At 39.0% G+C, this 20,458-nt stretch overlaps 1 protein-coding gene across 1 annotated transcript; it reads right to left on the minus strand.

Annotated features, from left to right (window-relative positions):
- Nucleotides 1–102: 102 nt before the first annotated feature.
- On the minus strand, nt 103–17,343 carry LOC117421178 (WD repeat-containing protein 91-like). The gene is made up of 16 exons (XM_034035237.3): nt 17,244–17,343; nt 16,271–16,414; nt 15,723–15,902; nt 11,416–11,623; nt 10,920–11,002; nt 10,482–10,591; nt 9,877–10,054; nt 9,281–9,439; nt 8,744–8,937; nt 7,832–7,982; nt 7,627–7,721; nt 7,280–7,439; nt 5,153–5,261; nt 2,508–2,620; nt 2,198–2,395; nt 103–554 (listed from the first exon to the last, which is right to left on the minus strand). Exons 1-16 carry the CDS (start codon nt 17,337–17,339, stop codon nt 387–389), a joined length of 2,346 nt encoding a protein of 781 aa, XP_033891128.3. The 5' UTR covers nt 17,340–17,343; the 3' UTR covers nt 103–386.
- Nucleotides 17,344–20,458: the final 3,115 nt, after the last annotated feature.

The following is a 20,458-nucleotide window of genomic DNA, read 5'->3' on the forward strand; positions in this document are numbered from 1 at the left end:
TAGTGTCTAAAAGAATGCTGTTTTTTTATGAATAACACTGTTCTTCATTAATAACAAGAAAGGATATTTCAACATTATTTAAATAACTTTACCGACATCCAGTACAGTACACAATTTATTTGTATAATATAAAAAAGGATGCAGTCATACTGTTCCTGGTAAGAGGAAGACAAAACATTAAGTACATCATTAAGGCTGTACACAACTACTTTCTTTTTTCTAACCTCATATTAAGACTAAATATCTGCCAAGAGGTTTGGGATGTCATGGCACGATCAGCTGTCAAGTTTGTAGAGTCAAAACAACAGTAAAAGGCTCCTCAATCATTTGAAGCAGCAGGCTCCACAATTGGCTTTGTTCTGACAACTCTGGCCTGGTCCTGCTCCCTAATAGGGTTTCTGTGCCAGCAGAGTGCTCAGTTTTATCTTGCCGTCCATAGAGGCTGTAAGGCATGTCCCACAATCCATAGCGGTGCACCAGTCTACTGTGACAACCGGGGCTTTGTGTCCCCCCAGAGGCAGGACACTCTCTAGGCCCTTCTCACCCTCATTCAGCTGCAGAGAAATGGAGACACACACCCAGGAATTAAACGGGGGAAATAAAGAAACAAACCACTCGGTTGAGGAAATATGTACATCAATAACACTATGTAACACAATTTTTGTTCCTGGGTAGTAAGTGTTATTTCCTAATTGCTTATGCCTCAAAAGTATAGAAAATGGCTATTATTCCCCACAAACTTTGCTTTTGTGACCAGGACAGTGATATTTTGAAATTTACCTATTTCCAATGAGAAAACGGGCGAATTTGTGTCTTTTCGTTCACATAAAGTCAGAAAAAAACAACATATGAATCCAAATTAACATGTATTTATACTAAAGTAATACAAAAATGACTACAAAAGATTTAGAAGTGAGTAGTTTTTCGAGATTTACGATTATACTGAAAATCACTTTCACGAATCAGCCCCCAAATGTAGTCTCCCATCATGTTCTTGTTATACTGTCCTTGGTAGCGGCGTTCAAAGTCCAGTATATCCTGGTGGAAGTGCTCGCCTTGCTCCTCAGAGTACGCTCCCATGTTCTCCTTGAATTTATCAAGATGAGCATCAAGGATATGGACTTTGAGGGACATCTTACGGCCCATTGTGCCGTAGTTCTTCACCAGAGTCTCAACCAGCTCCACATAGTTTTCGGCCTTGTGATTGCCCAGGAAGCCCCGAACCACTGCGACAAAGCTGTTCCAAGCCGCTTTCTCCTTACTAGTGAGCTTCTTGGGGAATTCATTGCACTCCAGAATCTTCTTTATCTGTGGTCCGACGAAGACACTGGCTTTGACCTTTGCCTCAGACAGCTTAGGGAAGAAGTCTTGAAGGTACTTGAAGGCTGCCGACTCCTTATCTAGAGCTCTGACAAATTGTTTCATAAGGCCCAATTTGATGTGCAGTGGTGGCATCAGCACCTTCCGGGGGTCCACCAGTGGCTCCCACTTGACGTTGTTCCTCCCCACAGAGAACTCGGTCCGCTGTGGCCAGTCCCGCCTGTGGTAGTGCGCCTTGGTGTCCCTGCTGTCCCAAAGGCAAAGATACCAGGGAAACTTGGTAAAACCGCCTTGGAGACCCATCAGGAATGCCACCATTTTGAAGTCTCCTATGACCTTGATGCCATCTCAGAAAAATGCAGATATGTATCCACTTAGGCAGCTGGAACTAAACTGAACTTGTGGGCTTAAGGCCCCTGTATTTATACTACTATTTATATTACTGGAAAGTTCTAGAAAGTTCTAGAAGTTACTCCAAGTTTACTCAGCACTGAATCTATCTGGAATGTTCTGGAAAATAGGTAAATTTCAAAATATCACTGTCCTGGTCACAAAAGCAAAGTTTGTGGAGAATAATAGCCAATTTCTATACTTTTGAGGCATAAGCAATTAGGAAATAACACTTACTACCCAGGAACCAAAAAAAAAAAAAAATTTGTTACACGGTGTAATAAACCAAAGTAACTGAGACAATTCTGTACTTAAGGCAAATCATTAACCAAATTAAATACATTGAAACTTCAATAAAGTGGTCCATAACATCTGGTAATTCCATCTGTTAGGTCTTAATACCTAAACATTCTTTACAATTGAAAGATAAACTCCTTACCAGTGTTTAACTTCCCAAAATAAGTTTCCCCTAAAGCCTCCCTCTTACCCTGTAGATGAGCCCTCCATTGGAGGAGCAGGTGAGCACATAGTTCCCCTCTGAGTCAAAGGCGAACAGCCGGCCCCGCGGCACCTGCACCTGCTTGTATCCACTGTACCCTGACAGGACGAATGGTCCGGTAGCGTCCGAGGGCAGTGAATACTCTGACTGCTTTACTCCGCTGCGGTGGATATTCCACTCGATGAACTGGGAAGGATAAGACACACTGATAGTTACACAGGCAAGAGGTCATTTATAGGTGGATTTTGGGACAAAGAACAAGCCATTTACTTAAATTCTTATTTGGTGGTAGCTTTACCTTCCCATCTTCGCCAATGCTGAAGACGGTGTTCTCGTCATAGCTGAACTCCACTGAATACACCTCTCCGTCGTGAGCCTTCCAGCTCATAGCGCTCTCATACCGCTGCATGTCTGCGGGAGAACAGAGGGGTAACAAATCAGGGGTTCAGTATCCTTCCATCCATCAGCAATTCCGCTAGGTAAAACTGGTGCCTGTCACAGTGGCTAGTCACTAAATGTTTTACCAGTCACAACTTAAAACATCACTGTCATTCGTATGACATCTGTCAATTCTTAAAGCGATACACATACACGTACTTATGGCGAATAAAATAGGCCTATGTGAAAAATAAAAAATAAAAAAATGATATATACAGTGCCGTGAAAAAGTATTTCCCCCCTGTCTGATTTTCTGCATTTTTGCATATTTTTGACACTGAATGTTATCAGATCTTCAACCAAAACCTAATATAAAATAAAAGGGACCCTGAGTGAACAAATAACACAAAATGTGATACAGATTTAATTTATTTATTAAAGAAAGCTATGCACACCCAATGCCCCCGTGTGAAAAAGTAATCGCCCCCTTAGACTCAATAACTGGTTACGCCACCTTCAGCAGCAGCAACCAAACGCTTCCTGTAGTTATTGATTAGTCTCTCACAGCACCGTGGAGGAATTTTGGCCCACTCCTCCATGCAGAACTGCTTCAACTCAGTGACATTTGTGGGTTTTCAATCATGAACTGCTCATTTCAGGTCCTGCCACAACATCTCAATGGGGTTTAGGTCTGGACTTTGACTAGGCCATTCCAAAACTTTAAATTTCTTGTTCTTCAACCATTCTGATGTAGACTTGCTTGTGTGTTTCGGATCATTGTCTTGCTGCATGACCCAGCTGCGCTTCAGCTTCAGCTCACGGACGGATGGCCTGACATTCTCCTGTAGAATTCTCTGATACAGAGCAGAATTCATGGTTCCTTCAATGATGGCAAGGCGTCCAGGTCCTGATGCAGCAAAGCATCCCCAAACCATGACACTACCACCACCATGCTTGACCATTGGTATGAGGTTCTTACTGTGGAATGCAGTGTTTGATTTTCGCCAGACATAACGGGGCCCATGTTGGCCAAAAAGTTCCACTTTTGACTCATCTGTCCATAGAACATTGTTCCAGAACTCTTGAGGATCATCCAGGTGCTTTTTGGCAAACTTGAGACGAGCATTCTTCTTAGTGAGCAATGGTTTCCGCCTTGCTACTCTGCCATGAATCCCATTTTTGCCCAGTGTCTTTCTGATGGTGGAGTCATGAACACTGACCTTAGCCAAGGCAAGAGAGGCCTGCAGATCCCTGGATGTTGTTCTAGGGTTCTTTGTGACTTCCTGGACGATTTTACGCCTTGCTCTTGGAGAGATTTTGGCAGGACGGCCACTCCTGGGAAGATTCACTACTGTCCCAAACTTTCTCCATTTGGACAATATGGCTATGACTGTGGTTCGGTGGAGCCCCAGAGCCTTAGAAATGGCTTTGTAACCCTTTCCAGACTGATAGGCATCAACAACTTTTTTCCGGAGGTCTTCAGGAATTTATTTTGTTTGTGGCATGATGTGCCTCTAGAACCTGTGTGCTGACAACTTCACTCTGATGGTAAGGGCCAAAGTTAGTCAGATTTATATTGGGCAGGGCTGGCCCAAATCAGGCCTGGTTGTTAACCAAAGTACTCAAACAGCTGACCCTAATTATCCCTTTAATTGGTTTGAGTTAACTGGGGGGGGGCAATAACTTTTCACACCTGAAGATTGCATGTTTGATTACCTTGCACACCAAACAAATGAAAGAAGCACCACATTTTTTCTCTCAGACTCCGTCTATATACTACTACAACCCACAAAAAAATCTAATCAAATACAATGTGGAAAATGTACAAAAATGCAGAAAATCAGACAGGGGGCAAATTCTTTTTCACAGCACTGTGTGTATATATATTTTTTTATTAAGCAGAAAATGAAAGAAAATAGTTTAGAACAAATTATTTTACACCATAGTACTTAGCATAAGTGAAAACTACAGGTATAATATGAGGGTGAATTTAAGGATTTTGTACTGAAAAGATAGGAGGATCTGCAAACTTACATAAAACCACACTGACATATCTAGCCTAAAGAGAACATGCACAAAACAATACAAAAATAAACTGCACTTTATGCTTTAATTTCAACTAACACACGAGGCACACTCAATCTTCTCATGGATGAAAACCAAATAAACAAATCCACGCCCCCCCCCTACTTTTCGTTCCAGGAGGAACGAAAGTAGGGGGGCTTGGATTGACATGGCCTATCGGTGACTTGCTTTGTTAACAAGCATGCACGCGAAGGCAGCAACTGCCGAATCACTCACTCATTCGATGACGGGCGTAGTCTTTATGGGGCGCAGTCTAGAGGCACACTCATTTGCTCTTGTTAGCAACAGTCAGTGTTTCTAGCTGCTCGTCACAGATCTGTCAGTAAAACTGACGGACAGCTTCAGTCTCTGCCCTTTAACTAGGTTTTGAAACTGTCTCTGACTGGTATTTACCAGTTAACGGACATGCTGATCCATCCCTAACACTTAGAAGTATCCCCAGGCACAGCCTGGTATTTGCTAACATTCTTTCTGTCTCACCAAAAAGCCGAATGATGCCGTCAGCAGCTCCAGTGACCAGCAGGTTCCCGTTGTGGTTGAAAGCAGTGCAGTTTATAGCGATTGGTCCAGGTTCCAAAGAGAACTGGAGCTGAAGAGAAAGGTTGCAAAGGCAGTTTGAGAAAACTGGAAAGAGGTACAAGCTGAAAAAACACACTTTTAAATTCATTGTCATTTTAAGTGGACACTAAAACTACATGGTGAATTGTTGGTAAAAACCTCACTTCCTGTACTGTTTCATTTGACAGCTCTCGGTACCAGATAGAATTACAGCGAGAGACTGAAATCCTCAGTGTAACTGTAGCAAGTTTCTACAAAGGTTTCCGAACTCATCTGTGTCCATGACGGTGGTAAGGGTGGCAATGTATTATTAATAAGGACAACAGCACTCATTTCATACGATAAAAACTGATTGAGGTTATTTTCAATCACTGCCATTATGATACAGTTGCAACTAGGGGTGTTGCGATATGATGATAAAAAGAAATCGCGATATGAATTCTAACGATTATTCTATCGTCAATAGTTTTAATTATCACAGTAATTTATTTATTTATATCTATGATTTTGCCCACTTTGAGAAAGACACATCAACTGGACATTATGCAGAAAAAAAACTACAATAGGAACATCCAGTAGATGGCGATAATTAACCTTCCACTGGGTTTTATATAGTTACAAAAATCAACAAGAGCAGCGCACAGAAACAAACTCTTTCCTCCTAAAAAAATGGTTAAAATCAGTTATCTGGGATAATTTGGGTTTTAAAAAAATTACGATGGTCTGGTTATTGAAATTTGTAAATTATGCCGAGCTAGTGTTCGTTCAAAAGAGCCGCAAATATGTTCACGCACTGAAGAGAACACCACCATGTGTTTACAAAGAAGGAGCATTGTGTTAAGTGTTAAGTAAGAACGAATTACATGTATAATAATAATCATAATGCGTTTAGGTATTCCTGTTTTATGATTAAAAACCAAAATTACATATTTTTTTAGCTACATACAGTAGCTTAAGGAGGACAAACATTTTAACACCATATAAAACAGACACAAGGATATACCGAGTGGTGTGTATTCGAACAGGAACGTCAATATATTTAAAGGATACTCCCTAAAAGCTCAGCGCACACCACACTCACTATATCATTGTGTCTGTTTTTTAATTATTTATTTTCAACTAAATATTAGCGTTTTCAAACATTAACTTAATTAACATTTAACATTTTGTTGATGTACAGTCACGAGTAAAGTCAAAAACAGTTTGCATTTTAAAAAAACCCTGGTTCCAGATTCCTCACGCAATTGTTATTATGGTCCTAAAAGTCCTAACGCAGTTATATCGCCTATATTTATTTATTTCTAGAAAGTTCTGAACGAGCTGTAAGGAAAGGCTCACCACAGCTGATCAGTATTCATATTTATTTCTATCTATTCATTTTTATATGCTCAATTACTGGTACTGGAGTAAAGCTTAAGGCAGGCTGACGTGACCAGCATTTAGAAATGCGTTTAACCCAGGGGTTCAAGAGCTGAAAACAAGTAAAAAGGTCTAATTAAGCAAATTGTCAGTTCAATTAAGGGTCTAGTAAAGTAATTGAGAGAATAGTGTAGCTATTTGATTTGGGAATAAAACATTTTTAACATTCTTAAATCAGACTGACAATTATGAGAAACACCCAAACTAATCAGGTCAAAAACAAAACAAAACCTTGTTTAAAAAAAAAAAAAAAAAAGGACTAATCTTGATTAAAATGGCACTTTAGTTTATCTGTTTTGTAGATGTTTAGAAACTGTTCTGAGAGTGTATATAAGATATGTTTTGTAAATATCTGTTGTATTATAATTAAGCACCATTTCTTTTATTTGAAGGTTTCTAATGTTGTAAAACACGTTTTATCTTAATAAATAGTTTTTAAAACATTTAAAATCTGTAAGAATTCTTTTTTTTTTTTGTAGTTCTTTGTAAAATATCGGGCTGTATCGCAATTATCGTGATAAGACCCCACAGAATAATCATCTGAGAAAATGTTCATATCGTGACATCCCTAGTTGCAACATACATAAGGATTCCACTCAACACCACACAGGGTCCTTGAGTTTGACGTACCTGCTGTTTGACAGTCTTGGTATCCCACAGTAGTAGTTGTCCAGGGACAGCACTCGATCCCCGGGCCCCGCTCTCGCTCAGGGTCCCAGAACGCAGACTATGGGCAGCAGCAGAGCAAACAAAAGAGGTTCCACTGGGGCTGCACGCCAGGGACAGGATCCTGAAAAACATTATTTAATAACACATGAAACATCATGTAGCCAAAGGGAGATTATGCAAGCCAATTTGTGAAACTGAGTCCAACTGTAGAAAACTCCAGTTCACCAGGAAGTAAAGTAACCAGCAGAGATGTTTAACCCCATTGTGACCTTGACATTAGTGGAAGCCAAGAAGCCTGAATTCCGTACCTTGGGTGCACGTCATCGATCATCATCTCGTACAGATTCTTCTTAGCCTCAGTGTCATACAGCCGCACCGTGCCTACCCCACTCCCCAGCAACAACTGAAACAAACACAATAACTGATATTACTTACTTATTCATTTCTATCATTTTCACTATGACAATAGCTGAACAGTATACATTTTTTGTATAACTTGCATAACGTACATACCAGCCTGTCTGGTTTAGTTGCCCACTCCAAAGAGAGAAGAGGGGATTTGGACATAATTGTTGCCTTGGTCTGCATGAGAGGGTTAAATGACCAGACCTTAATGACTCCATCCACATCCAGACTAGCAACTCTCCTACCAGAGCAGTCCACCCTGAACCAACACACATACATAAAATAGTTTGAGTGCTAGAAACTGCACAAATCACACACATAACACCAAAGAGTAACATAATATCATAAATAGGATATGATGTCGTTTCATTTAATTTCACCTTGAGGCTCTATACCACTCTAGCATGATAGTGGGTTTGCTTTGTTTAAAACAGCTGACGGCACACGCTTCGGAGGACAGCGTGTGTTCGTCTTCGCCGCTCCCGAGTCAGCGCAGGGGTGGTACAATTGGATATATCAAATTGGGAGAAAAACGGGGTAAAATCAATTGGCGACTGCTAAATAAAAAAAAAAAAAGAAGAAAAAAAAGAAAAATTGCTGTGGTCTGTGACACCCAATTCCATTTCTGAATAAACCATCTTTAATTTATTTTAAGAAATAACAAGATACTTTAAATGAATTATCGTACAGAGTGAGAGATTGACATTAATGACCGCATTTAATAAAATGTACATTTGTACATTATAGATTTAAGCAATAGGTTTACTAAGGCTGCTGCATAATATAAAAATGGCTTGCGAGTAAAAACAAACACATTACCTCAGTTTGTTGTAGCTTGTGGGTTATTATTAAGCAGGTTATTTTAAACTTTAGTAATTGTGGGTAGACAGTGGGGCTGCTCACATTATTGCAGGTCAAATTAGGATCACAGGCAGCCTATTAAGAACAAGGTGAAACGGATTTGCTGTATCTCATATACCTGACAGTTCTCTGAAGACCCACGGCCGCACACAAACCCACCTGCAGTGCATGATAGAGGAGTGATGCTCTGAGTACTCCTCCTGACTCAGTTTAATGAAGGGCTGCTCGATAGCCCCAGATAAACTCCCTCCTTCCACACAAGTTCGGGTCTGTTTAGTGGGTGAGTCTATCTGGTCAACACTTCCTTCTGGGTGGGTCTCTGTCTCTAGGCTTTCACCTCTCTTCTCCATGCTCTGTGGGCATAGATGTTAATTCCGTGTTGGTAATTCCTACATCTTTAATACTTCTGAATGCCAAGCAGTTCTTATTTCAATAACCAGTACTAGGATTGTAATATACTAAGGATACTGTCAATTTACAAGTTAAGGGCAGTTGAAAAACAGCTTGTCTCATTTAATTTGTAAAAGTGTTACTGTATGTTGTAATGGATCGCCGCTTAGCGGTTGATGAATTAATAATACCGACATCCACATTAGATATGTCCTTACCTAGCTTGGTCTTTGAAGATATTCACACATTCACATTCAATTCAAAGGGCTGAGATGCCAATTGATGATAATGTGTTGAGGCATTTACCTGGGCAGGGGGTTTGGCGAGCAGCTCCTTTCTTTGCTTCTCATGGTCCTGGTGTCTTCTCTGTCGTGGGTGAGCAGAACCTGAGTCACTCACTCCTGTGCTACTGAATAGAGCCTTAGAGTCCTTGGAGGAATTTTGGGGATCTTTCAACTTCATACTCTGAAACAGCATGATCAAAGTGATGCTGAATAGGAAATTAACAAAATCATGAAGACCTCACATTCAGACATGTCATGCAGTATCTGTATTAAACAGCACTGCACTGTGTGGAAAATCACTGTTAAATATAAACTCATCAACAGTGTATTTTTACTTACTGAATTTGAACATGTATATGATTAAGCTAGGATAGGACCTCTTGAGATGAAACATACCATTTACAAGAGTAAGGTCAGGGACAGGGCAAAGAAAAGGAAAGAAAAGAAAACTTCAGCCTAGCATCTGTTTAGACTCTTAATAGACTGCTTGCACGCACATTGGAGTAAGTATTCCTTTTTCAATGATTTGTTTTCCTAGTGGGGTGTGGGAGTACTAGGTAGGGAAGCAAGAGAATGGCTACTGGCCAACAATTGCCACTGCAGAGTGAATCGACTAACATGACTGGCTGCAGCATCTCTCCTCCCCATTGTGACGCTGGCCTGTGTCGACGAGGACCCAGCCCCCTGGGGTGTCTTAGCCGGTACACGCTTGCCCTGTGAGAGTAATGAGGACAGGAATGAGCTGCTTTGTGGCTGGGCAGTCAAGTTGGCACTGCGCTGACTTGATATCAAATCCCTGCAGGGGGAAAAAAAAAATGATCCAGTGTTTTGCACAAACTATTAGACGCAGACACACATCACTGAACTACAATCCAAATACATAAGTTAGTAACACACATCCCTTCAATGACAGTAAATTATTTTTTTTTTAGTGGCACACACAGGCAGCAGGACAGGTTCTTTAAGAGCCAGCCTTCTCACATAGTCTTTTAGGCCTTAGATCTAATTTGTAGTGCACATTTATTTATCTTTAAGTTAAGGCAAACCAAGTGCCAAATAGCCCGGAGTTCTGACACTAAGGATACCATGCACCATATCCAGAGTAACAACCAACAGGCATCACTGCCCCATAGCGGTCAGCTCAACTAGGCCGATCTATCCCCCATTTCTTAGTCCTCTAGTTCCACGACCACGATTCCCTCCCATTCAACCCCAGTCCTCACAGCTCGGTGTCTCCTAGACGGTCCATGTTCTGTACGTAGGGTGGCAGTTTGTGGTGAACCATCACCTCTTCCTTCGGCAGGCGGGACTGCTCTGCTTGCAATGCAAACACCTGCAGTGGGAGGAACAAATGCACACGGTCAGCCAGAGGAGGACAGCCAGGGATCCACACACTGCTACAAGACAGGGCAAATGGGATGATCTCCTCACTGACAGCTGGCCACTCATAAGGACATGTGGTAAATGTTTTTTCACATTTGATGTATCTAGTGAGGAATGCTTATTGCAAAAGAGTTACTTCTGACTTTGAAGGTTAAAGGGATACTTATATTATGACAAATATTTTCAATAGATACATAGATGCTACAGAAAGGTTGTGTTTATATTGTGATGCTTGCTTCATATTCAACACAAAGTCAACCCCATCTTTTCAGTCTTACCGTTTGGCGCAGTAGTTCATTCTCTTCCAATATGGCAGCACTGCGCTGCACTTCTGCATCAAAGCTCAACAGCACTGGGAGAGGTAGGCTGGTTAAGAAAGAAGAGCAACATTCCCGTGGGAAGGGGCAGCTTTACATGTGTTGAGAAAACACATTTTTCTCTGTGAGATATACTACTCAATCAGTAAGCAATATGTAATTTTGTATTTTTAGACTTTTACTTCCAGTGAGACAAAGACCTTCTTCATAGTTGACAAATGCCTACTTTAAGTGTTTCAAAAAATTCAAAGCAGTTTTAAAATATATTAGCACAAACAGCAAAGTGTTACAAAACAGTATGTTCACAAAAACAACACTAGGCATTATCAAATACGTTATAATTATTATTATTATTATTTTTTGTGTGACTATTTTTACTGTGTGAATTAGTAGTCGCTCTACCCCTAGTGTACACATCACTGTCAAAAAGAAGACAGCGACGGCCTGGAAAGGATATGCATACACTGGAAGAGGACGCTCAGGAAGTTGTGCAGTGAGACAAGGAAGGTGTCCGCCCACTGCCGCGAGAAATAGGGTGCAAAGATGGAGTTCAGCTCGGGGGAAGGGATGAAGGGCAGAACAAACCAATCCCGCCACTCCGTCTGGCCCTGCAGCTCTTGTGCCTGCTTCTGGAAGAACTCCTGGGTCTTCTCACTGCGGGCTGTCTGCAAGAAGAAAATCGTTTTTCATTTTTCATGCACATTAAGAAAATTTGTTTTAAAGAAGAGCATCAAATGGTGTGGTCTAATGTGTTGTGCTAAGAAATGGGGGGTAGACTGGTCTAAGAAAATTGTTTAAAAATTGAGATTTGTTTGCCACTACTGTTCTTTGTTTATTATTTTTTTTATACTTTGCTTCTCCAATGTTGTGAGGAGAAGAACTGACTGTTTTTGTTTTGTGGCGTATTTAATTTGGTGCAGGAGCTTTTTAGTTAACAGAGCTGATGCAGATTATTACATGCTGGTTAAACAGCAGAACCTTGACAGCTATTTTGGGAAAACAATACTGAATGCAATACGGACTAGGGACCTTATTACTGGCATTATGCAGATACAGGGCTTATTAAGATATGTTGTCAATATAGTACTATGGTAGAGGCATTAAAAGTGGTTTCATGGAACATCAAGGGAGTAAATCACCCTATTAAAAGGAAAAAAAATCTTATGTACTTAAAACAAAAGAAGGTAGATATTGCCCTGTTACAAGAAACTCACTTAAACAAAGAAGAATCTGACAAATTAAGGAGAGACTGGGTGGGTCAAGTCTTTTTTAGCTCATATTCTTCGAAAAAACGTGGGGTTATTATTCTGATCCACAAAAACTGTAATGCACAAATACATAAACAGCTCTCTGATGAGGAGGGAAGATGGGTGGCTTTAGATTTGTACATTTCTGGTAGAAAAAACACTTTAATGAATATCTATGCCCCTAATTCAGACTCACCTGATTTCTTTCATGATATATGTGCAGCCGTTAGACAGCTTGGTAATGACCACATAATAATTGGTGGAGATGTTAATCAAGTCAGAGATATGCTCTTGGATAAATCTAATAGTACTGAAAAAACTGTAACAAAAGGTAGTTTAGCCATTGATACAATTTCAAAAATGGGCAAAGTTAGGCCTCTCTTTACTGGGTAAAATTAATATTAATATTAAGGATGATTACTGTCCCCCAAATTAATTATATCACATATTGTCTCCGGCTGAGCTTCCCTCCTCGTCTTCTAGACAGATATAATAGAGCTATTAGTAAGTTTCTATGAGCTGGAAAAAAACCTTCTTTTAATAAAATAAATCTGTTTGCACCCCACACGGACAGTGGCATTGGACTCCCAAAAACACATTTTGCAACTGAGCAAGCACCTATGTGGGCTATTATAGAAAGAGAACTTACAGATCCTTTCCCAGTTCAGGCCTTTATTACTCAAACAAGCAGACAAGTCCCACTTAAGAACCCGGTATTGGCTTTTGCCAGGGAAACCTGGACAGTGACTCACCAAATTACTAAATCAAATCCCTGTCTAACAAAAAAGACTTCTTAATGGTATAACAAACTGCTACTTATTGATAAAAAGCCATTCGGCTGGAAGTCTTGGGTAAAAGCAGGAATGATCTTTATGGAAGATATGTTTGAAGGTGAAATGCTGCTATCATTTAAACAAATAATGACCAAATATAATATTTCAAAGACTGACTTTTTGGAAATATCTCCAATTAAGAACTTGTACTCTTGCCGTGACTAGATCACATCCTCTAACTTCGATAACAGGTATTCAGGAGCTGTTTCAGAGTTCCTGGCAATTGACAGGAGGGGCATCTAAATTTTACAGCCTTTTTAGACGGACTCAGGCTCCAAAGTTAGAGGGTCTCAGGATGGCATGGGAAAGGGACTTTGGAGCAAGTATTTCAGAGAGCAGCTGGCAGGAGATGGTTGGGTCATGGCATATGTCCTCCAGAGAAATCCAGTCATGTTTAATAAATTACAAAATAATCCATAGGTGCTACTGGACCCCCAGTGGAATGGCTAAATTAAAACTGAGGACCACTGATGCAAGTGAAATGACACAGCCTCTATGGTCCAAAATAATAACTCTTTTGAGTAAAGTATTTGGGATGCTGCTAAATTAAAACCCAGCATTCTGTATTTTAGGGATTATGCCCGAGTAGATAGATCTAAACCATCAACAGACTATCTGGTGCCGACTTGCACTTACAACGGGTTGTAGAGAGGTACTTAGGCACTGTAAGTCAACATCACCCATTCCGTTTAGGGAGTGGGTAGACTCGTTAACCAAAAGAGCATCATATGAACACATGGTCTACAGAATGAACAACAGAAATAATGTATTTTTGCAGATCTGGGGTCCCTATACGGATTTGTTAGAAGGAGAGCAATATAATTAAAACATATCTGTATGGATCTTTTTTTTTTATATATAATTATGCTCTACATAATCTTGCTATTAAATTTTGATGATACTCCAAGCCTTTTGTGTTTTTATGTTTGTTTGTTTGTTTGTTTTGTCTTGTTGTTATCTTTCTGTATGATTTACCTTTGTTGGTGTCTTTATATTCTGTAAAATCCAAAAGGAAATAAAAAACAATTCACAAAAAAGAAAACAGTTTAAAAAAAAATAAAACATCTCAGCTAGTGCCAACTACTACTCCAGTGACAAGAATCCCCTGGATATCACTGGAGTAGTAGTTGTAGTTGGTATTAGCTGAAACACTTCTTTATTTTTACTTCTCATTTGCTTTGTGCTACTCTTACAAAAAACAGAGTGAAACAGAGTTTTATTAATGAGTAAGTGGCTTCAATTTGCTTAGTGACCTTGTTTTATGTTTGCAATCATGACTCTTACAGTAACTGCCATTACAGCAATTTAGCATAAGCTAAATCATCCAGAGTGTTTTTCAACAAAATAAACACTATCAAGTGATGGGACACTGTTGTGCACTAGATGGTGCTGGAGCTTACACATATATGCAATCAATTACAACTGAAAAAAGCTTACTGTAATTAAAATACAGAAACATTGGCATGTTTTACTGCAAACTGGGCTTTTTAGAAAATGTGATTATTGTACCATGTTTACTATGTTGTAAGTCAAACACAATATTGTGGTGGACCTCTCATGTTTAAACTTAACTTTGACAGTTCATGGTTTCTTTTGTTGATACAGTACTTGGACCAAATTAGTGAAATAATAAACACATATTGACCTGTGTAACCTGTTCACAAAGCTGGCTTAAATCAACACAGAATTATATCAATTTGAAGACATGATCATGTTTATTAGATTAACAAAGATATAACATCACTAGCTTCAAGACCTCAAAGGTCTCTTCTTCAGATGTAAGCAGAAATGTATTTTATTGATTATGTTTGTAAATCAAAGTATTGTCAGATTACTGGAACAATACAAATCTGAAAGTAAACAAAACAGCAGTGTGGAGTAATGGTTAGGGCTCTGGACTCTTGACTGGAGGGTCGTGGGTTCAGTCCCTGGTGAGGGACACTGCTGTTGTACCCTTGAGCAAGGTACTTTACCTAGATTGCTCCAGTAAAAACCCAATTGTATAAATGGGTAATTGTATGTAAAAATATATAATGTGATATTTGTATAATGTGAAATAATGTATAATGTGATATCTTGTAACAATTGTAAGTCGCCCTGGATAAGGGCGTCTGCTAAGAAATAAATAATAATAACAAAACATTCCATTCCTATGGTAACTGAATGGGATGCTGAAACGTGACACAATAGCAGTAGTAGTGACACAAAGTAAATTTAGTAGTAATTAAGTATAGAATGTGATGTTGGCACCTGTGGCAGGGCTGAGGCCCCCATGCATGTAAATATGTATATATTGCCTGTGCGTGTGTTTCTTGTTTATAATTAGTTTTATTTATTTTGAATTTCAGTTTGGCAGGGATGGGGTTAAAATCCCATCCCTGTAAAAATCCATGTGCAGAATATGGCCAGGTGCTAATTGACTGATTTACTACTACTACTACCACCACCACCACCACCAACCAGTTTGACTGTAATATTTAAAACATGGACATGATGAACTCAATGACTGGAAACAATACTCTGCTGGTTTCACAGATACCAAAAAACAATAATCTTGCACTATTTTACTGAATATAATATTAGATAATCCAAGATTAGTGTTAACCTGTGTTTGTGAAACCAGCCACAATAGTACTATGTTTACCCTCAAAACAGTTGTGTGTCAGTAATCAGAGGTCCTGTACCTGCACAGTGTACACCAGGTAGTACCGGTAGAGACTGGTTCTCAGCTTGTTCACAGTAGGCCGGTAGATATCCTCTAGACGACTGAAAAGACGCCTGTCAAGATAACCCCAGTAATCCCGGAGCCCGGGCAGGTCATAGCTCTGAATGAACTGCTGCAACTGCTCAATAATCTTATCCACCTTTATTGGGAACACAGAAATAGTAGACAGACAAAAACAGGTTAAAAAAAATGTCGTTGGGGTGCGGTGAGCCGAGGACACCCTGGCTGAATTAAGCTTGCTCGCTCCCCCCCTCCCCCAGACAGCGCTCGGCCAATTGTGCACCTCCCCCTGGGAACTCCCATCTACGGTCGGCAGTGGAATAGCCTGGACTCAAACCGACAACCTCCAGACTATAGGGTGCATCCTGCACTCCACACGGAGTGCCTTTACTGGATGGGTCAATCGGGAGCCCCCCTAGGTCTGCAGCATTTAAAGTTGTAAAATAGGTTTGACATCTTTAAGTCTTGCAACATCCCCTGACAACATCTGAGTCAGTGTCAACCTACCCTGAAGCCCTTCTCCTTGTCCGCCTTGATCTCCACATCCAGGTGCCTGAGGGAGCTGGTGAAGCCTCTGAAAATCAGGTACTCCCTGACAAGTTCATCTGTCCTCTCCACTGTGGACCCCATGGTCTCCTCAAACTCAGAGAACTGAAAAAGAATACAGAGCAGCTTGCGTACACATTCTCTGTACATATTACCAAATGTAAATATTTGTTACAGATAGCTTTAGAAATATTTACATTTTGTTGTGACAGTTATCAATAACTTGCTCAAAAGAACACCCAACCATTTGCATTCATACATAGGTAAAGGTTGGTCCTGGTCTCGGATGGCTGGCCCTGGGCCACATCAAAACGGTGGCCGGCCCATGGGCTGCCTTTTCTTTTTGGAGCTTTCGCATGAGAAAAGGTGGCACTGAAGCGGCCCTGGGCCGCCTTAAATCGCAAATGTGATATCAATCGAGATATCGTATCTTGTTCCAAGAGACAAGAGACTTGTCAAATTTACAAATATTAATATATTTTTCTATGACGCAGAAAGACGTACATTTTTAATTCACTGTTTTTTTTATTATTATGAAAAATATCGATTTCAAGAAATGGTGTAATTGTAGGCAAACACAACGACCTTATCATCCTCGTTTTAATCCGTTTCCGTACGTCTATTGTGTAAATAGTACTACCCCAAGACAATGACTAATAAAACGAGCTAGTAATGTCCTAGTAAAGGGTTACATTTTAATGTTTGTTTCACTAAATAAATATAACAATATTGTCAAAAAAACAATACGTAGAAAAAAATATCATAATTACGATAATGTAATTGTATTATATAATCCATGCCATGTACCAGCGGAATGTTTTCTAAATTGAAGCTGTAAAATGCACAATACAATTTTTCGCAAATAAGTTTGCAGCAGCATTAACTATTGCATTTTTTGGCAATCTACACAAAAGCTAGAAATAATATTACTTACAATATTGGTTTTGTAAAGATAATGTCCTCTGACACTAACTTCCTGTTTTCCCTCCGTGTTTTTTGTGTCATGTGATCGTGTCATGAAAAAAGTCATGTGATAAACATTACCCCACCCCCCTCAGCACATGAATGCCAAGCATCCTCTGCTGTGTGAGTCGGCAGCTTTCACTGTCAGCTTCAATAATCTTAAAAAACACTGCAGCCAAATTTGCTAATAACCTTTTAGCTGCTTAAATTACGATTGTATGATGGTATTTTCTTTGTTGAAAAATAAACATTTAAACAATGATGTTCAATATTTTCTTATCAATAACAATTTAAAAGCACGGGGCAGGGACTATTTGTGAAACAAGAATAACTGAACTATGTTTTAAAAAATCATGTCGCGTCAAAAGCGAACTATATGTACAAATGTTCAACATCCATCTGTAGTTATAGTGCGCCTGTGCTACATCTTTGAAGAATCAAGTACTGTATGTTGTTTTTTTTTGTTTTTTTATAACAGCACTGCTTGATTTTTGAGTCTTGCATACCTCACTGAGCTTTTATGGGCTTTGAAGTACAGACGCCTCAGTGTACTGAAAAAAATAGGGTACAGATAAGCTGGCTGACTGCATGAGCTTGCTTTAATCAACGTGTTTCTCTACTGAATTGAATTTTTTTTAAAAATCCTTCCATTTATTTTTAATCTTGATATGTATGAATTAATTATTTTTTAAAAGATTAACTCTCTTATAAATTACTTTTAAATGCATACCTTTCATTCCTGTTTCCAAAGACTTTGTTTACACGTGAAATATAACATTTTATTATTTTCTTTCTTAGCAGACGCCCTTACCCAAGGCAACTTACAATTGTTACAAGATATCATGTTATTTTTACATACAATTACCCATTTAGACAGTTGGGTTTTTACTGGAGCAATCTAGATAAAGTACCTTGCTCAAGGGTACAGCAGCAATGTCCCCCACCTGATTGAACCCACAACCCTCTGGTCAAGAGTCCAGAGCCCTAACCACTACTCCACACTGAACTTTGTTAAGACAAATGTAAAAACATCACCAATCTCTCAATAACAATCTCTGCTGGACTTTTATCAGCTTATCATCACACGTTTAATATAGCAACAATAAACCCGCTCCCAATTCATCACTATGAGTATGCAGGTCTAAATAATAAGTATGTCTCTGCCCATGTTAATGCAACAAAGAAGTGTTAACAAATCAATATGATCAAGTTTCCTATGAAATGTAACTGTTAATAGAATGCTGTACAAGAAGTACATCGATATTAATAACAAACCCATTAAATATAAAGATTTTTTTTCTGTATCTGTTTACTGTTGTCCAGCCAAATCCTCTTTATGTATATTTGTGTTTATTTGTTTGCAATTGAAGGTAGTTTTTGGATCACATTGGGATGACAATAATATTAATAATAATGAAGCACTGTGGATTCTTTATAGGACAGGTAATGTTACTGTAATTTGAAGGCAACAAATCTACATTGCAAATGTCACGACAATGTTATAAAAAGTTATACTTTAATTTAAAATACAGAAGCCTGAAGGCACAACATCCATTCCTTCCTTCCAGTCTATTTTGTGTCCAACTCCTGACAGAGTGCATAGTCCTATAATTACACTCTCCTGCGGTTTGTACTAGTCCCTGCGTCCCTGCTTGAGTACAAATATCATTTATCTATTGGGCTGTGATGGTTAAATAGACCAATTCAAATAAAATAGACAAATGGAGTAATAAATAACATCTGGTCGCTCAGTATCTTAAAGTGGATTTCTCAGTTTAATATCAGACTAATATTATTACCTCTGTCTCTCTTCCAGAAGAGACTGCTGTACTTTAAGTGCATAGAGCTAACTGAACAATTCTGACCAATCTTACGTATATGTGCTATCATCACTTCATAGATCTCACATTTTCTATATGTAAGACGCACACATGATGTAAAATGTGTTTTTTTCATAGCTGTTTGTAGCGGAACAAAAGAATATTGCAAACTTTGTTTGTACATTTTTCAATGCTGCACTTCTGGTCAAGAAGGAATGCAGTACACATTGAAACTATGCAAGTTGCTTCTTGGAGATTTTGTAAAATGAAAAACAATGCAGAATGTTTAGCTTATCAGGATTCTTATTGAGCAATTTTTTTAAAAAATATATCAGATTTACAATTTGGTTGATACATTTTCTTTTGTAATAGCTTCAAAAAATATTACCAGTAAAAAATCTAATTTACCATACTATGTGTGTCTTTCATATATAGAAATATATCTTACAAAATGCTGGCAATACATATTATGGAAGGTTTACTGGAATTATTCTGTTTGCTCGATGTAAGTTAACATCATTTTAACTTTAACCTTTAGAGAGGAAGCCAGCCTGCCCGAGGAAACCAATTATAGACTGATTTTCAGGCAACATGATCCTCCAATTCCTCTGATACCTCAGCTGTACATTCCCCTTATATCTTGGCACACAATAAATTGTACTTTTTTTCCTTCATAAGATAAAATCACTGTAATCTGCTTTTCTGAAAGTATATAGTGAACTAGAAGGGAGTTTTTCTGAACCAAAAAAAAAGCCAATAAGATATGTGCCATACCAGATTGAATGGTTTTGAAAATTAAAGAATTCAGCTGTGAATCAAAAGACTTAGACAGCATTATCTCAATGCAGCTGCAACTTGACCTACATATGGCAGCCATATTAGGTCAGAGGTCACCAACACATTAAGACTGGGACATGTTTAATTATATGACAAGTGAGTTCACTTTACATTGACTTTCAAATTCCAAATCTGTATATTCTGGATATAAAGGAGCGTCACAAATCTTCCACTGAGAAGAATTCACAACAACCTGTCTCAGAAAGGAAGAAGCACTTAATTAATTTAAAAAAACAGGTCCTTAAAATGAAGATGCTATAACTAGAGGAGGCACCTAGTATCTTTGGAGACAACAGTCCTCCTCGCTGGTATAAAATACTTTTCTTTTTTTCCCCCTTCAGAAGAATGTTACTCTTAATGCATCACCAGTCGCCAGCACTCAGCAGGCTAACCAGTGGACCAGCTCTGACAGGTTGATGATGTGTTTTTTATTGTTCTTGTTCTTGAGTCTGGTTTGTACAAACCGTTACTTGTGCTTAAGTCTGAGTGAGATTAGACAACACATTTCCCATCCCCAATTGTTCTGCTT

The sequence above is a fragment of the Acipenser ruthenus genome, chromosome 1, assembly GCF_902713425.1.
Source record: "Acipenser ruthenus chromosome 1, fAciRut3.2 maternal haplotype, whole genome shotgun sequence".
NCBI classification, from domain to species: Eukaryota; Metazoa; Chordata; class Actinopteri; order Acipenseriformes; family Acipenseridae; genus Acipenser; species Acipenser ruthenus.

What these genes read in the sequence shown, in the direction of transcription:
- LOC117421178 (XM_034035237.3), bottom strand. Translation starts at nt 17,339, where the DNA reads ATGACTTTTTTCATGACACGATCACATGACACAAAAAACACGGAGGGA. An exon ending in GAGATGCTGCAGCCAGTCAT is followed by an intron (nt 9,440 to 9,876) that starts GTTAGTCGATTC and finishes ATGCTGTTTCAG; the next exon opens with AGTATGAAGTTGAAAGATCC. An exon ending in TCGCCAAACCCCCTGCCCAG is followed by an intron (nt 8,938 to 9,280) that starts GTAAATGCCTCA and finishes CTATGCCCACAG; the next exon opens with AGCATGGAGAAGAGAGGTGA.